General features: G+C 40.0%; 1 protein-coding gene across 1 annotated transcript in view; it reads right to left on the bottom strand.

Annotated features, from left to right (window-relative positions):
- The window catches only part of CFAP54 (cilia and flagella associated protein 54), a 377,376-nt gene that overhangs the window by 325,868 nt on the left and 38,117 nt on the right, over nucleotides 1-13,391 (bottom strand). The window contains exon 9 of the mRNA XM_015431414.4: nucleotides 4,738-4,936. Coding sequence (XP_015286900.3) covers nucleotides 4,738-4,936 — 199 coding nt within the window. The remainder of the gene's footprint in view (nucleotides 1-4,737; nucleotides 4,937-13,391) is intronic.

The following is a 13,391-nucleotide window of genomic DNA, read 5'->3' as shown; positions in this document are numbered from 1 at the left end:
AGATCAAATTCCTGACCTGAAAAATCAGATAGAGAAAGCTTCCCAGAAGGCAACAGAATAAAGACATAAAAAGAATAAAATAAATAAGACATAGAGGATGAACCTCTATCCTGTTAACATCTGTCTAATGGCATTTTCAATGCCTTGAAGGATTTTTTTAAATAATGAATATAAGGAAAGAAATTTAAAAGTAACATGAAAAAATGAAAGAAAGATATAAGACCTCAAAGTATCTGCTGCATTACTAAACCCACCCCTAGATCCAGTAGAATAAAATGTAAGAATGTCATAAGAAAGTGAAAATTGTAAAAGATACATCTATAAAACAAGAAGATTTAAACTGACATTAGACTTCTCAACAGAAACACTACATATACAAGACAATTAAGAAATAGCATCAAAATCTTAAAGAAACTTGTAAATAAACTATTATATCCATCCAAACTACTTCAAAATTCTTAGAGTTTGTATTTGAGCAAAAAGAAATGAATTTAGACAGAAGCAATGAAAAATGGGAAGTAATGATGAGGAGGAAAAAAATCTTAATAAAGGTATTTTCTGTCTTAAAAGCAATGACCAGGACTTGTATTCAGAACATAAAAAGAGCTCTCATAACTCAAGAGAAATAACTAACAATGCAATGAGAAAGTAAACAAAAGACACTAGAGAAAGAGTATACAGATGGCAAATAAACACATGAAAAACTGTTTAACATCTTTAGCCATTAGGGAAATGCAAATTAAAATCACAGTGGGATATTACTACATACCTATCAGAATGGCTAAAATAAAAAACTAATGATACACCAAATTCTGTCAAGGATTTTCTGAAACTGGATCATTCACACATTGCTGGTGGAAATATAGCAGAGTCACCCTGGAGAATAGTATGAGAGTTTCTCACAAAACTAAATACTAATTTATCATGCATCTGAACCACCAATTGCACTGTTGAACGTTTTATTCCAGAGAAATGAAAACTTACCTTCACACAAAAACTTGTACTCAACTGTTCATAGCAGCTTTATTTCTAATAGCCAAAAACTGGAAATAATTCAAAAGTCCTTCAAAGGGTAAGTGGTTAAACAAACTGTGGTGTGTCCATACCATAAAATAATACTCAGCAGTAACAAGTGAACCTTTTTTTTTTCTTTTTGAGACAGAGTCTTGTTTTGTCACCCAGGCTGGAGTGCAGTCGTGGTGATGTGATCTCCAGTCACTGCAACCTGCGACTCCTGGGTTCAAATGATTCTCTTGCCTCAGCCTCCCAAGTAGCTGGGACTACAGGCACAGGCCATGACGCCTGGCTAATTTATTTTTAGTAGAGACAGAGTTTCACCATGTTAGCCAGGCTGGTCTCGAACTCCTGGGCTCAAGGGATCAGCCCGTCTTGGCCTCCCAAAGGGCTAAGGTTACAGGCATGAGCCACTGTGCCCGTCCAAGTGAACTATTAATATACACAACCTGGATACATCTCAAGAGAATTATGCTGAGTGAAAAAACAGACAACACACATACGGCCACCTAATTTATGACTAAGGGATACTACAGCCAATGAAAGGAAGTTATCTTCAATAAATGGTGCTCTGTCAACTGAATATACATATAGAAGTACATAAATCTTGATCTCTACTTCGTATCAACAAAAAAGATCTGATTTCTAATTAAAGACCTCATGTGAGGGGTAAAACAATAAAATTTATGGAAGAAAACATATGAGAATATATTTACATTGGGGTAGCTGAGACTTCTTAACCACGACACACAAAGGATCAACTATATAGGATATATTGATAAATTGGACTACATTAAAATTAAGAATTTCTGTTCCCCAATGGATATCATTAAGAGAATGAAAAGACAAGCCGCCAAGTAAGAAATGATATTTACAATACATGTATTCAGTAAAGGACTTATATCCAGAATATATAAAGAATTCCTACAAATCGACAGAAAAAAGGACAAAAGGTTAAAATAGGCACCTCACAAAATAGGATATCCAATAGTGAAAAAAGTGTATGAAAAGATGTCTAATTTTATCAGTCATCAGAGAAATGTAAGTCTATACTGCAACACCTCTGAATTCACACCAAAATGGACAAAATGAGAAAGACAGAAAATACTGTCAGAGAGATTTTGGAGTAATGGAACCCTCATAAAATGTTAATGGGTGTGCAAACTAAAAAAACCACTTTGTAAAACAGTATCTGATGAAGCAAAATAGGAATATCCCATGCTCTTGCAATTCCACACTAACAGAAATGCATAGCAGATGTTTAACATATTTCTCTGAGTAATTTATAAAATAAAAAGATGAAAACTATCCATAGGGATAGAGAAGACCTAACCACATGATTTACTAGCTTAACTTAATCAACATATATATAAAGCAATGCACCCAACAACAACAAAAAAATACATAGTCTTTCAAGTACACACAGACTATTTACCATAGCTGGTCATTTGCCAGGCCATCAAGACTATCTTAACAAATGTTCACATTTCCAAATAATACATAATATGCTCTCTGACCATAGTATAATTAACAAAGAAATCAGTAACCAAAAGATAGTTAGAAAATCTCCCATATTTTGATTCAGAACCCATATATCAAAGAATAAATCATGTTGCATATTAGAAAATATTCTTAACCAAATAGTAATAAAGATATGATATATCAGGACTTCAGATACATAGCTAAAGCTGAATTTAGAATAAATGTCTTAATATGCATTTAATGCAAATAATAACAAATCCTAAAAATCAATGATCTAAGCTTCCAAGGCAGTAAGTTTTTTAAATCAGTAAAGCAAACCCAAGAAAGTACAATAAAGGAAGTAATGAAGAGCAAAAATCAATAATATGGAAAATGGACATACAATAGGGAAGATCAACAAGGTCAAATATTGTTTCTTTGCAAAGACTAATGAAATTGGTGAACCCTTGGTAATAAGAGAGAAGGCAAACTGATCAGTTACAGTGAAAAAAAGGACATCAAACAGATTCTACAGACACTAAAAAGATCATGATGAGATACTGGAAATCCTTAATGAAAATTTTAAGGCTGGGCGCAGTGGCTCACACCTGTAATCCCAGCACTTTGGGAGGCCAAGGCAGTTGGATCACCTGGGGTCAGAAGTTTGAGACCAGCCTAGCCAACATGGCGAAACTCCATCTCTACTAAAAATACAAAATTAGCCAAGCGTGGTGGTGGCACATGCCTGCAATCCCAGCTACTTGGGAGGCTGAGGCAGGAGAATCACTTGAACTGGGGAGGTGGAGGTTGCAGTGAGCAGAGATCATGCCATTATACTCTAGCCTGGGCAACAAGAGCAAAACTCTGTCTCAAAAAATAAATTAATTAATTAATTAATTTAAATATTAGATAAAACAGAAAATTTTCAAGGAAAATACAATTTACCAAAGAGATAGATTTTTTTTAAAAGAATGAAAAGAAAATCTGAAAAATTTTATATCTATGGAGGAAACTGAATTCATCATTTAAAATATTCCCATACAAAAAATTCCAGGTACAGATGGCTGCACCAGAAAATTCAACCAAACATGTAGGAAGAAATAACACCAATATGACACAAAACATTTACAGATAATGGAGAAAGAGGGCATACTTCTCAACTCATTTTACGAGGCTTATATGACCTTGTGATCAAAACCTAAAAAGAACATTACAAGAAAGAAAAGTCTGTCCCATCAACAGAGAAGCAAAAATATTAAACATTACCAAACAAATCAAGCAATGTATCAAAAGGCTAATCCTTACCTCCAAATTAGGTTTATTCCAAAAACAGGATGGTTAAAAATTAGAGAAACAATCCATATAATCGACCACATTAATACAAATAAATGAGAAAGCCATTTGATCAACTCAGTAAATCTCAATAAATTCAGAGAAAGCTTTTGCTAAAATTAAACTATTCAAGATTAAAAAAAAAAAAAAAAACAGCAAACCAGGAATAAAAGAAACATCTGTGATCTGCAAAAGGGTATCTATAATAATTATTCAGTAGATATCTCAAATAATGGCAAAATGTTGAAAGCTTTCCAACTGAGGAAAAAATTGAGACAAGCGAGTCTGCTATCACCACTTCTTTCCATGTGTTATTGGAAATCCTCGACAGTGCAATCATCAAGAAATACAAGAAAAGAGAAATTAAAAGATTAAGGACTGGACAGAAATAAGCCATTCATAGATGATTGTATATACAAAAAAAGTCCCTCCAAAATCTACTAATACATTATTTGAAATATCAATTGACCTTAGCAAGGTTGCTGAATTCAAGATCAATATAAATTATATCAGCTGGGCACAGTGGCTCACACCTGTAATTCCAGCACTTTAGGAGGCTGAGATGGGTGGACTGCTTGTGCCCAGGAGTTCGAGACCAGACTGGGAAACATGGTGAGACCCCATCTCTACAAAAAATACAAAAATTAGCCAGGTATGGTGGCATATACCTGCAGTCCCAGCTACTTGGGAGGCTAAGAAGGGAGGATCACTTGAGTCCAGGAAGTTGAGGCTGCAGTGAGTCATGATCATACCACTGCACTCCAGCATGGGTGACAAAGAGAGACTTTATCTCAAAAACAACCAACCAATCAAACCAAAATAAAATAATATAAATTTTATCAGTTTCCCATGTATGGACTATCATGCTAAAATTTTTGTTACTCATGTCTATCATTCTATCATAAAACAATATCTTAACATCTTATTTACTTATCAAAAGTTCTCTTCCTGCCATAAACAATTCTGAGACAACATCATGAATCTCTACTTCATCTGTAACAATGGGTCCAGTTTGCAGTATTCGCCTGTTTGAATCAGAAAGAGCTTCCAAGACAGCCAGAAACCGGGATGCAGTGCTATCAAACATCTCATCCAATAGCCGCTCTGTGACAGTACGTGGCCATGATAACTGAAATTGAGAAAAAAAAGTTCAGTCCATTTGTTAAAGCTATTATATTGTGGGCGCAGTGGCTCATGCCTATAATCCCAACACTTTTGGAGGCCAAGGCAGGAGGACTGCTTGACCCAAGGAGTTCGAGACCACCTGGGCAACACAGTGAGACCTCCATTTCAACAAAAATTTAAAAATTGGCCAGGCATGTTGGAATGTGCTTGTAGTCCTAGCTACTTGGGAGGCTGAGGTGGGAGGATCACCTGAGCCCAGGGAGGTAGAGGCTGCAGTGAGCTAAGGTCATGCAACTGCACTCCAGCCTGGGTGACAGAGTGAGACCCTCAGGGGAAAAAAAAGACAAAAAACCCTGTTATAAGGCAAAGAAAAGTAAGGCATGCTTAATCAATGCTAAAACAGAGAGCAGTTGGTCTAACAACAAGCAGGTAACAAAAGATACCTGCTTTTATGTTTTATTTTTTGAGATGTCACTCCAGATTTCATTAGAGATATCATGCTGCCATTACATCAAAGACTTTGTTGTTTCTTCATATGCTTGTGTTTCCAAGGCAGCATTAAAAGGTTGTTTATTATGGTTTGCTTATTAAGCGAGCATAAATCTTCATATGCTTTATAGTATCTTCATTATAGCCTTAGGAACTGATATTCAAACTTTGGTTACCTAAGAATCACTCAGGGGTGCTTTGTAGATTCAAGACCAAATTTCCAGAGATTTTGTGTGTCTGGACACTTTTAATAAGCACCACAGGATATTCTCATGCAGAAGGTCCTCAAGCCAAAAGTTGAAGCAATATTTAGCAGTATAAATAACAAGGTTTGTGGTAATTAACTCTAAGAAAGAATTGATCAGCTTTATGCTAACAGGCTAGTGACTGTTTAGAACCTGTGTGGGTTCCCAGTCATTATGCTTTGTACTGGCCCCAAATGACTGCACTTCCTGCACATGCTTCCTGCCACACTTCATTCTTCTCTCCAACAAATGACCTGTTCTCTGCATTTAGTTTGCCAGCAAATAAGAACTGTAGTTCTAGTTGACTTTTCTAGAATCCTTATCCAGCTAGAAGATATCCTCATAATTCCCTTGCTTTTATTTCTCTTATTAAGGCAAAGTCAGAAAGACAGAAAAACAAAAGCAGGGATAAATTTCGCTTGAACTACTTTCCTGCAAACACTAGCTTCCCTACTCATAAGCTTCTGTACCTTTTCAATCCATAGGCCAACTGATATGTTAAAAGCTTCAACAAGAGACCGGGCACAGTGGCTCACGCCTGTAATCCCAGCACTTTGGGAGGCCGAGGTGGGTGGATCACGAGGTCAGGAGTTCGAGACCAGCCTGGCCAACATAGTGAAACCCTGTCTCTACTAAAAATACAAAAATTAGCCAGACACGGTGGTGTGCGCCTGTAGTCCCAGCTATTTGGGAGGCTGAAGCAGAAGAATTGCCTGACCCAGGAGGTGGAGGTTGCCGTGAGCCAAGATCATGCCACTGCACTCCAGCCTAGGTGACAGAGTGAGACTCCGTCTCAAAAAAACTTCAAAAAAATTTGAACTTCATGCCCTGCCTTCTCTTTTCTTATAGAGGTAAGAGTTTTTCCTAAGATTTTTATTTAGGTTAAAACAGAGCTTTTAAAAATACATATTGAAACAGCATAATCAACTTTACGAATAATTAGAAGTATTCAAAATGAAATGGTAAAACCCAAGTGAATAAAACAATGAAATTACTTATAAAATTTCATAGAAAAACTAGCAAAAAGAATGGAATATTTATCAGAGCTGCAAATAAAATATTAAGTAAAAGATTTTGAAATATAAATATTTAAAAGATCTATAAAAAAGAATTAAAGCTGAAGCAATAAGGAAAACAATGGATTGTCAAGTATAAAAAGCAAAATAATAATGTCTATAAAAATAATGAGCTCATTCAAGTATATTTTGAAAATTAAAATCCCTAGTAGATAAATGGTCAAAGACTATGAAAAATAATTCACACAATGAAAGAAAAGCTGGCTCAAAAAAACAAAGTTAAAATGGCAAGCCATCTTATGAAAACTGAATTAGCAAAGAAAAATAAAATAAAACAAATAATAATATAAAAATAATAACAGCTTGTGGTAAAATAATTGGTACTTGCAAGTTGTCACCTTGAAAATAGGAATACTCGTTTTGGAAATCAAGTTGGCAATATATATCAAGGGAAATAAAATGTTTATGTCCTTCGATTCTATAATCCTACACCTGGAATTTTATCCACAGGAAATAAAAGAAAGAAAAAAAATAAGCATGTCTGAAGATGTGGATGATGTCAATACTTAAAATAGCAAAAAAATTTGAAAGAACTAAAATAATAATGACAAAATAGACAAATTATGACACATATACTGCATAGGATATATTATTATTTAAAATGTCAGGATGAATGAAAATCTGAATGGCACAACTGTACAGTCTGGTTCCATCTCTAAATCTATGGTCTCCATGACATCTACTCTAGGAGATGTATTATGTTAATTTCCCAACATCACGTGTCTATTCCTACCTAGTCAAGCTCTATTTATCACTGACCCCCAGCAAATTTTGCCTACTCTGGCTTCTAAGTTATGACCATGCTCTGACCCTTCATTTGGAATGTTTATCTCTATTCTCCCTGTCTAGCCAAATTCTGTCCATTATTCCAAGGCCCTTCAAAAAGCCAGGGCTGCAATTTAGTATTTCTATATTCCACTATACTTGAAACCACAGTAGACACTCAATACATGGTTGTTGAATTAATAAATAATAAATAAACAATAATAGCTAATATTTACTGAGGACCTACTTACTATCTGCCGGGAACATTCTAAGGGCTTTACATGTAACTCATTTCATCCTCACCATTATCATTATTTATTTATTAATATTTATCACAAGCTATAATTATTTTATTTATTTTTTATGATGTAATTCTCCACTAAAATGTAATCTTCATCTACTTGTTCACATAGCAGGTACTTAAAAATATTTAGTGAATAAATCACTAACTAATCAATCATTAGGAGTCTGAATTAGTAGTCCTTTAAAAAAATATTTTGAGAGTCAAAATGATTTACTGTGAGTTAACAACTTACATACAAACCCAGAAATGTTTCAGAAAATATGTTTAATGCATATTGAAATTAATTTATTTGGTAGAAACATAATAAAATTATTTCATACACAGAAAACAGGACATTCTGCAAAATATGCCAAGGTAATATAGGATGATATTATGAAAAGAATATGTTGACTAGTCTCTGAAACAACTACTCACTAAACAATTACAATTTTTTCTTAAAAAAAAAAAATCACCAGAACTTTTCATTCAACAATTATCTTAAGGGAAATCAGATATAACTTAGTTTTTAATGTAATTTTATCTGGAATTTTAAACATTTTTCTTTGAAAATGTATTTAGTTTTGCTACCAGGATAACTAAGTCCTAATAATATTCTAAGTAACAACAGTCTTGCAACTTTGGGTATTTAAATTTGCTTGCGCAGAGAAAAAAAAAATGCTGGAGAGAAAAAAAAAAATTGTTCCCGGCCTCTTACAAAGACTATAGCACCGCTACTTAATCCCAGATGCAGGCAGCTTAAAAGCTTATCCGAGGAATTGCCTATAATTTAATTAATTACTCACCATTTAATAGACTGTTGGTTAGTAAGGGATACATCTTAAAAGGGATGTATAAAATGTACCTGCGGGCTCAGTAGTCAATATTGTCACACTAAGTAGCAATGGAAAGGTACCATGTCCAAAAACCATTTGTATTTAAATATAATAATTCATTTAAAAGAAAGAAAAAGGATTACTCCTAAATGTGTTAAGAAGAAACGAAGAAAGAGAGTAGCAGTGATTGGAGTAGCGGCCAAGCACTGGACTTAAGAGATGCAGGTGCTGGTTCTGGTTCTGCCAGCGGCTGCCTTTGTGATCTTGAGCCAGTCATTTAAATACTGTGAAAGGACACAAAGATACAAAAATGCGTACCGTCCCTTCCCCCCCCCCGATGTTGCCAAACTCTTTGTTCTGCTTTCTAATCTCTGCACGTACCAGAGGTTTCGTAAGTTCTGTAAGTACATGTTTTTCTTTCTGAGGCCAGGTCACAAGGAATGTTTAAGTAAGATAGCCAGGTCACAAGGTGTGTTTAAGCAAGATAGCCATAAACTGGTCGTGCAACCTGATGCAATATAATTAACTGCCTTTGTGTAAAACTGCTCTTCCGCCTCAAGGGTTGTACTGAAATATCAGAAATGGCGGGAACCAATCATAGTTTGCCAAATCGCTTTGTTCAAACTCCAGCCAATCATACCTCTAATTTGTATAATGATTCTATGCCTACTTTCCTTAGACTATATAACATTGTTCGGAGCTCAGTGGGGGAGCTCTCCTGCCCGTCTCGTTTCACGAGCAAGTGAGAGCTCCAGGTTCGAACCTGTAGTAAAGATCCTTGCTGCTTAGCTTTGACTCTGGACTCTGGTGGTCTTCTTCGGGGAATAAACGGTCTGGGCATAACAAATGGGGGCTCGTCCGGGATTTCCCCCAAGCCCACCAGACCCCCAAGTCAACGGATCTTAATCTGTAGGTAAGCCGGCTTTGTCACTGTCTCTGTCTTTGTCTCTGTCTGTCTCCCTGAAATTTCGCAAAATACGTAATCTGTATTGGTCTGTTCTGTAAGTGGCACGGTCTTGGCGGACGCGCTAGAAGACAGCCACTCGGGACTGGTGGGAGACGTTCCCCAGTGCCCATCTGGGGGCCTCCATCCTTGGTTGCCCCATCTGACTCAGGTCGGAAGTCCGACACGCGCTCGCGAATGCTCATCGTTATTACTGTCTGTCCGTTATTGTTAAGTGTTAAGTGTAAGCCCAAAACGAAACATAAAACCTTTTCTTCCCCTTCCAGGACCGGACCTGTCGGATACTCCCCTCTGCTTCACACTCATTTTCGTCCCCCCTTCTCTTTGTAGGAGCAGTCCAAAGATGGGCAACAACCAGAGCACGCCGCTCTCACTCCTTGTTACCAATTTTAAGGATGTGAAGGCTCGGGGGCATAACTTAAGCGTAGAGCTAAAGAAAGGAAAGCTAGTTACTTTCTGCTGTTCGGAATGGCCCTCTTTCGGCGTAGGGTGGCCCTCCGAAGGAACTTTCTGTATCTCTATTATTACTAAGGTAAAAACTAAGATTTTCCTGCCAGGGCAGTCAGGACATCCTGATCAAATTCCTTATATTCTAGTGTGGCAAAATCTTGTGGAAGACCCACCGCCCTGGATAACTCCATTCATCCTTGAGCCTTGCAAGGTCCTAGTAACGCGACCTACAAGACAAAGGACTCCCTCTGCTCCCTCGGCCCCTGTGCTGCTGGACAGCCAGGACCCCCTAACGTTAGAACCCACATTTCCCCCACCATATCCGCACCTTATCCCGCAGGACCCAGTCCCCCAGGGTGGTGCTTCTGTAGAGGGAAACCGAGAAGCGGAAGCAGCCGAGAGCGAAAGTAACCTGGGGGGGCCGGCCGGCCGAACACGAGGCCGCGTACAGCGGGACCAAGCTTCCCGACTCCCTGACTCCACCGTAGCCCTGCCTCTCAGAGAAATAGGATCGCTCGATGATACCGGGCTCTCCCGTCTCATGTATTGGCCTTTTTCCACCAGTGATTTATACAATTGGAAGTCCCAAAATGCTCGGTTCTCAGATAATCCCAAAGATCTAACCTCGTTGTTAGACAGTGTCATGTTTACTCACCAGCCGACCTGGGATGACTGTCAACAGCTCCTCCGAATCCTGTTCACAACGGAGGAGCGGGAAAGAATCCAAGTTGAGGCCAGAAAGCTGGTTCCAGGAGATGACGGCCAGCCAACTGCAAATCCTGACCTCATTAACGCGGCTTTTCCTTTGACCCGGCCCAGATGGGACTACAACACGGCAGAAGGTAGGGGATGACTGCTCATTTATCGCCAGACTCTAATGTCGGGTCTCCGGGCTGCAGCTCGCAAGCCCACCAATTTGGCTAAAGTATATTCTGTGTTACAAGGTAAGACAGAAAGCCCCGCTGTGCATTTAGAGAGATTAATGGAAGCCTTCAGACAGTTTACCCCTATGGACCCGGAAGCACCGGAAAATCAGGCAGCGGTAGTAATGTCCTTTGTAAACCAGGCAACACCAGATATTAAAAGAAAACTCCAGAAATTAGAAGGTTTAGAGGGAAAGCAGATTCAGGACCTCCTTCAGATGGCCCAGCAAGTTTATAATAATAGGGATACTCCAGAAGAAAAACAGTTCAAGGCAACCAAAGAAATGACCAAAGTCTTAGTAGCAGCTTTCCCCCAGGCAGGAAATGGCCAAAACAGAAAGCAGAAAAAGCAAGGCCCTAGGCAAGGATTAGAAAAAGATCAGTGTGCTTATTGCAAGGAACGTGGCCACTGGATTAAAGACTGCCCAAAGAAACGGAGACCAGCTAACCCTACCTCCGTACTCGTTACCCAGGACTCTGACTAGGGAGGACGGGGTTCGGACCCCCTCCCCGAACCCAGGGTAACTTTGCAAGTGGAGGAGTCCCCAGTTCGCTTCTTGGTCGATACTGGGGCGGAACGTTCAGTCCTAACCAAACCAATTGGAAAAATGTCTAAGAAAACATCCTGGGTGCACGGGGCCACAGGCATCAAAAAATACCCCTGGACAACCCAGAGGACTGTAGACTTAGGAACGGGAAAAGTCTCCCATTCCTTCCTAGTCATCCCAGAGAGCCCCTGCCCTCTACTAGGGAGGGACTTGCTGACAAAGATGGGGGCCCAAATCCACTTTGAGCCAGAAGGGCCCAAGATAACTGATTCCCAAAACAGGCCAATATCTATCCTGACTGTCACCTTAGAAGATGAGTACTGACTCCATCAAGAGCAAAAGCCCCCCGATCAGGAAATTGACTCTTGGCTCCAGCGTTTCCCTGAAGCGTGGGCAGAAACTGGGGGCTTGGGGCTAGCTAAACATCGACCTGCCATATTTGTGGAAGTTAAGCCAGGGACGGACCCGGTTCGGGTTCGGCAATATCCTATGCCCCTGGAGGCAAGAGAAGGAATTACGCTCCATATCCGCCGACTCCTGGACCAGGGAGTCCTACGGGCTTGCCACTCATCCTGGAATACTCCACTGTTACCTGTTCGTAAACCCAACAGTACGGACTACAGGCCAGTACAGGATTTAAGAGAAGTTAATAAAAGGGTCATGGACATACATCCCACTGTGCCCAATCCATACACCCTTCTGAGTGCCTTACATCCCGAAAAACAGTGGTATACCGTTCTTGATCTAAAAGACGCTTTCTTCAGTCTTCCTCTGGCTCCCAAAAGTCAAGAACTCTTTGCATTTCAATGGACGGATCCTGAGAGGGGCATCAACGGTCAGCTAACATGGACCAGACTGCCACAAGGGTTCAAGAACTCGCCAACCCTGTTCGATGAAGCCCTTCATGAAGATCTGGGTGAGTACCGGCGGCAACACCCTGAAATAACTCTTTTGCAATATGTTGATGATCTCTTAATAGCGGCCAGGTCCCCGGAAACTTGTGTGCAAGGGACTGAGGACCTCCTGAAGACTCTGGGGGAGCTAGGCTACCGAGCCTCAGCAACAAAGGCTCAGATCTGCAAGTCGGAGGTAACTTATCTGGGGTACCTATTAAAAGGGGGGCAACGCTGGCTAACCAAAGCCCAAAAGGAAACAGTCCTACGCATCCCTAGACCCCAGTCAACACGGCAAGTGAGAGAATTCCTGGGGTCGGCAAGGTTCTGTAGGTTATGGATACCCGGATTTGCTGAGTTAGCCAAGCCCCTATACCAGGCAACAAAGGAACGGCAGCCCTTCAATTGGACGGAAGAGGCTGAGCTGGCCTTTCAGCAAATCAAAACTGCCTTGTTATCAGCCCCCGCGCTGGGGCTCCCTGATGTCTCCAAGCCCTTCCACTTATACGTGGATGAAAGTAAGGGTGTTGCAAAAGCCGTGTTAACACAGTACTTAGGCCCCTGGCAGAGGCCAGTTGCCTATTTGTCAAAAAAAATTAGATTCAGTGGCTGCTGGCTGGCCACCCTGCCTCCGGATAATCGCGGCGACCGCCCTAATGGTCCGAGACGCTGATAAACTTATCATGGGGCAAGTGTTGCGCGTTATAACCCCGCATGCCATTGAAGGCGTCCTCCGGCAGCCGCCAGACCGATGGATGAGTAACGCCCGGCTCACCCACTATCAAGGACTGCTATTAAACCCCCTCAGAATAACTTTTCTGCCCCCAACCTCTCTAAACCCTGCTTCACTGCTGCCAAATCCAGACTTGGACGCCCCACCCCATGAGTGCACTGAGATACTGGCTCAGGTGCATGGGGTGCGGGAGGACCTGCAAGATCGTCCGCTCCCCGACACAGAACTCATCTGGTTCACTGATGGCAGCAGCTACG

The sequence above is a fragment of the Macaca fascicularis genome, chromosome 11 (genome assembly GCF_037993035.2).
Source record: "Macaca fascicularis isolate 582-1 chromosome 11, T2T-MFA8v1.1".
Lineage (NCBI taxonomy): Eukaryota > Metazoa > Chordata > Mammalia > Primates > Cercopithecidae > Macaca > Macaca fascicularis.
Note: the sequence above shows the minus strand (reverse complement) of the source record. Positions and strands in the feature narration are given on the sequence as shown.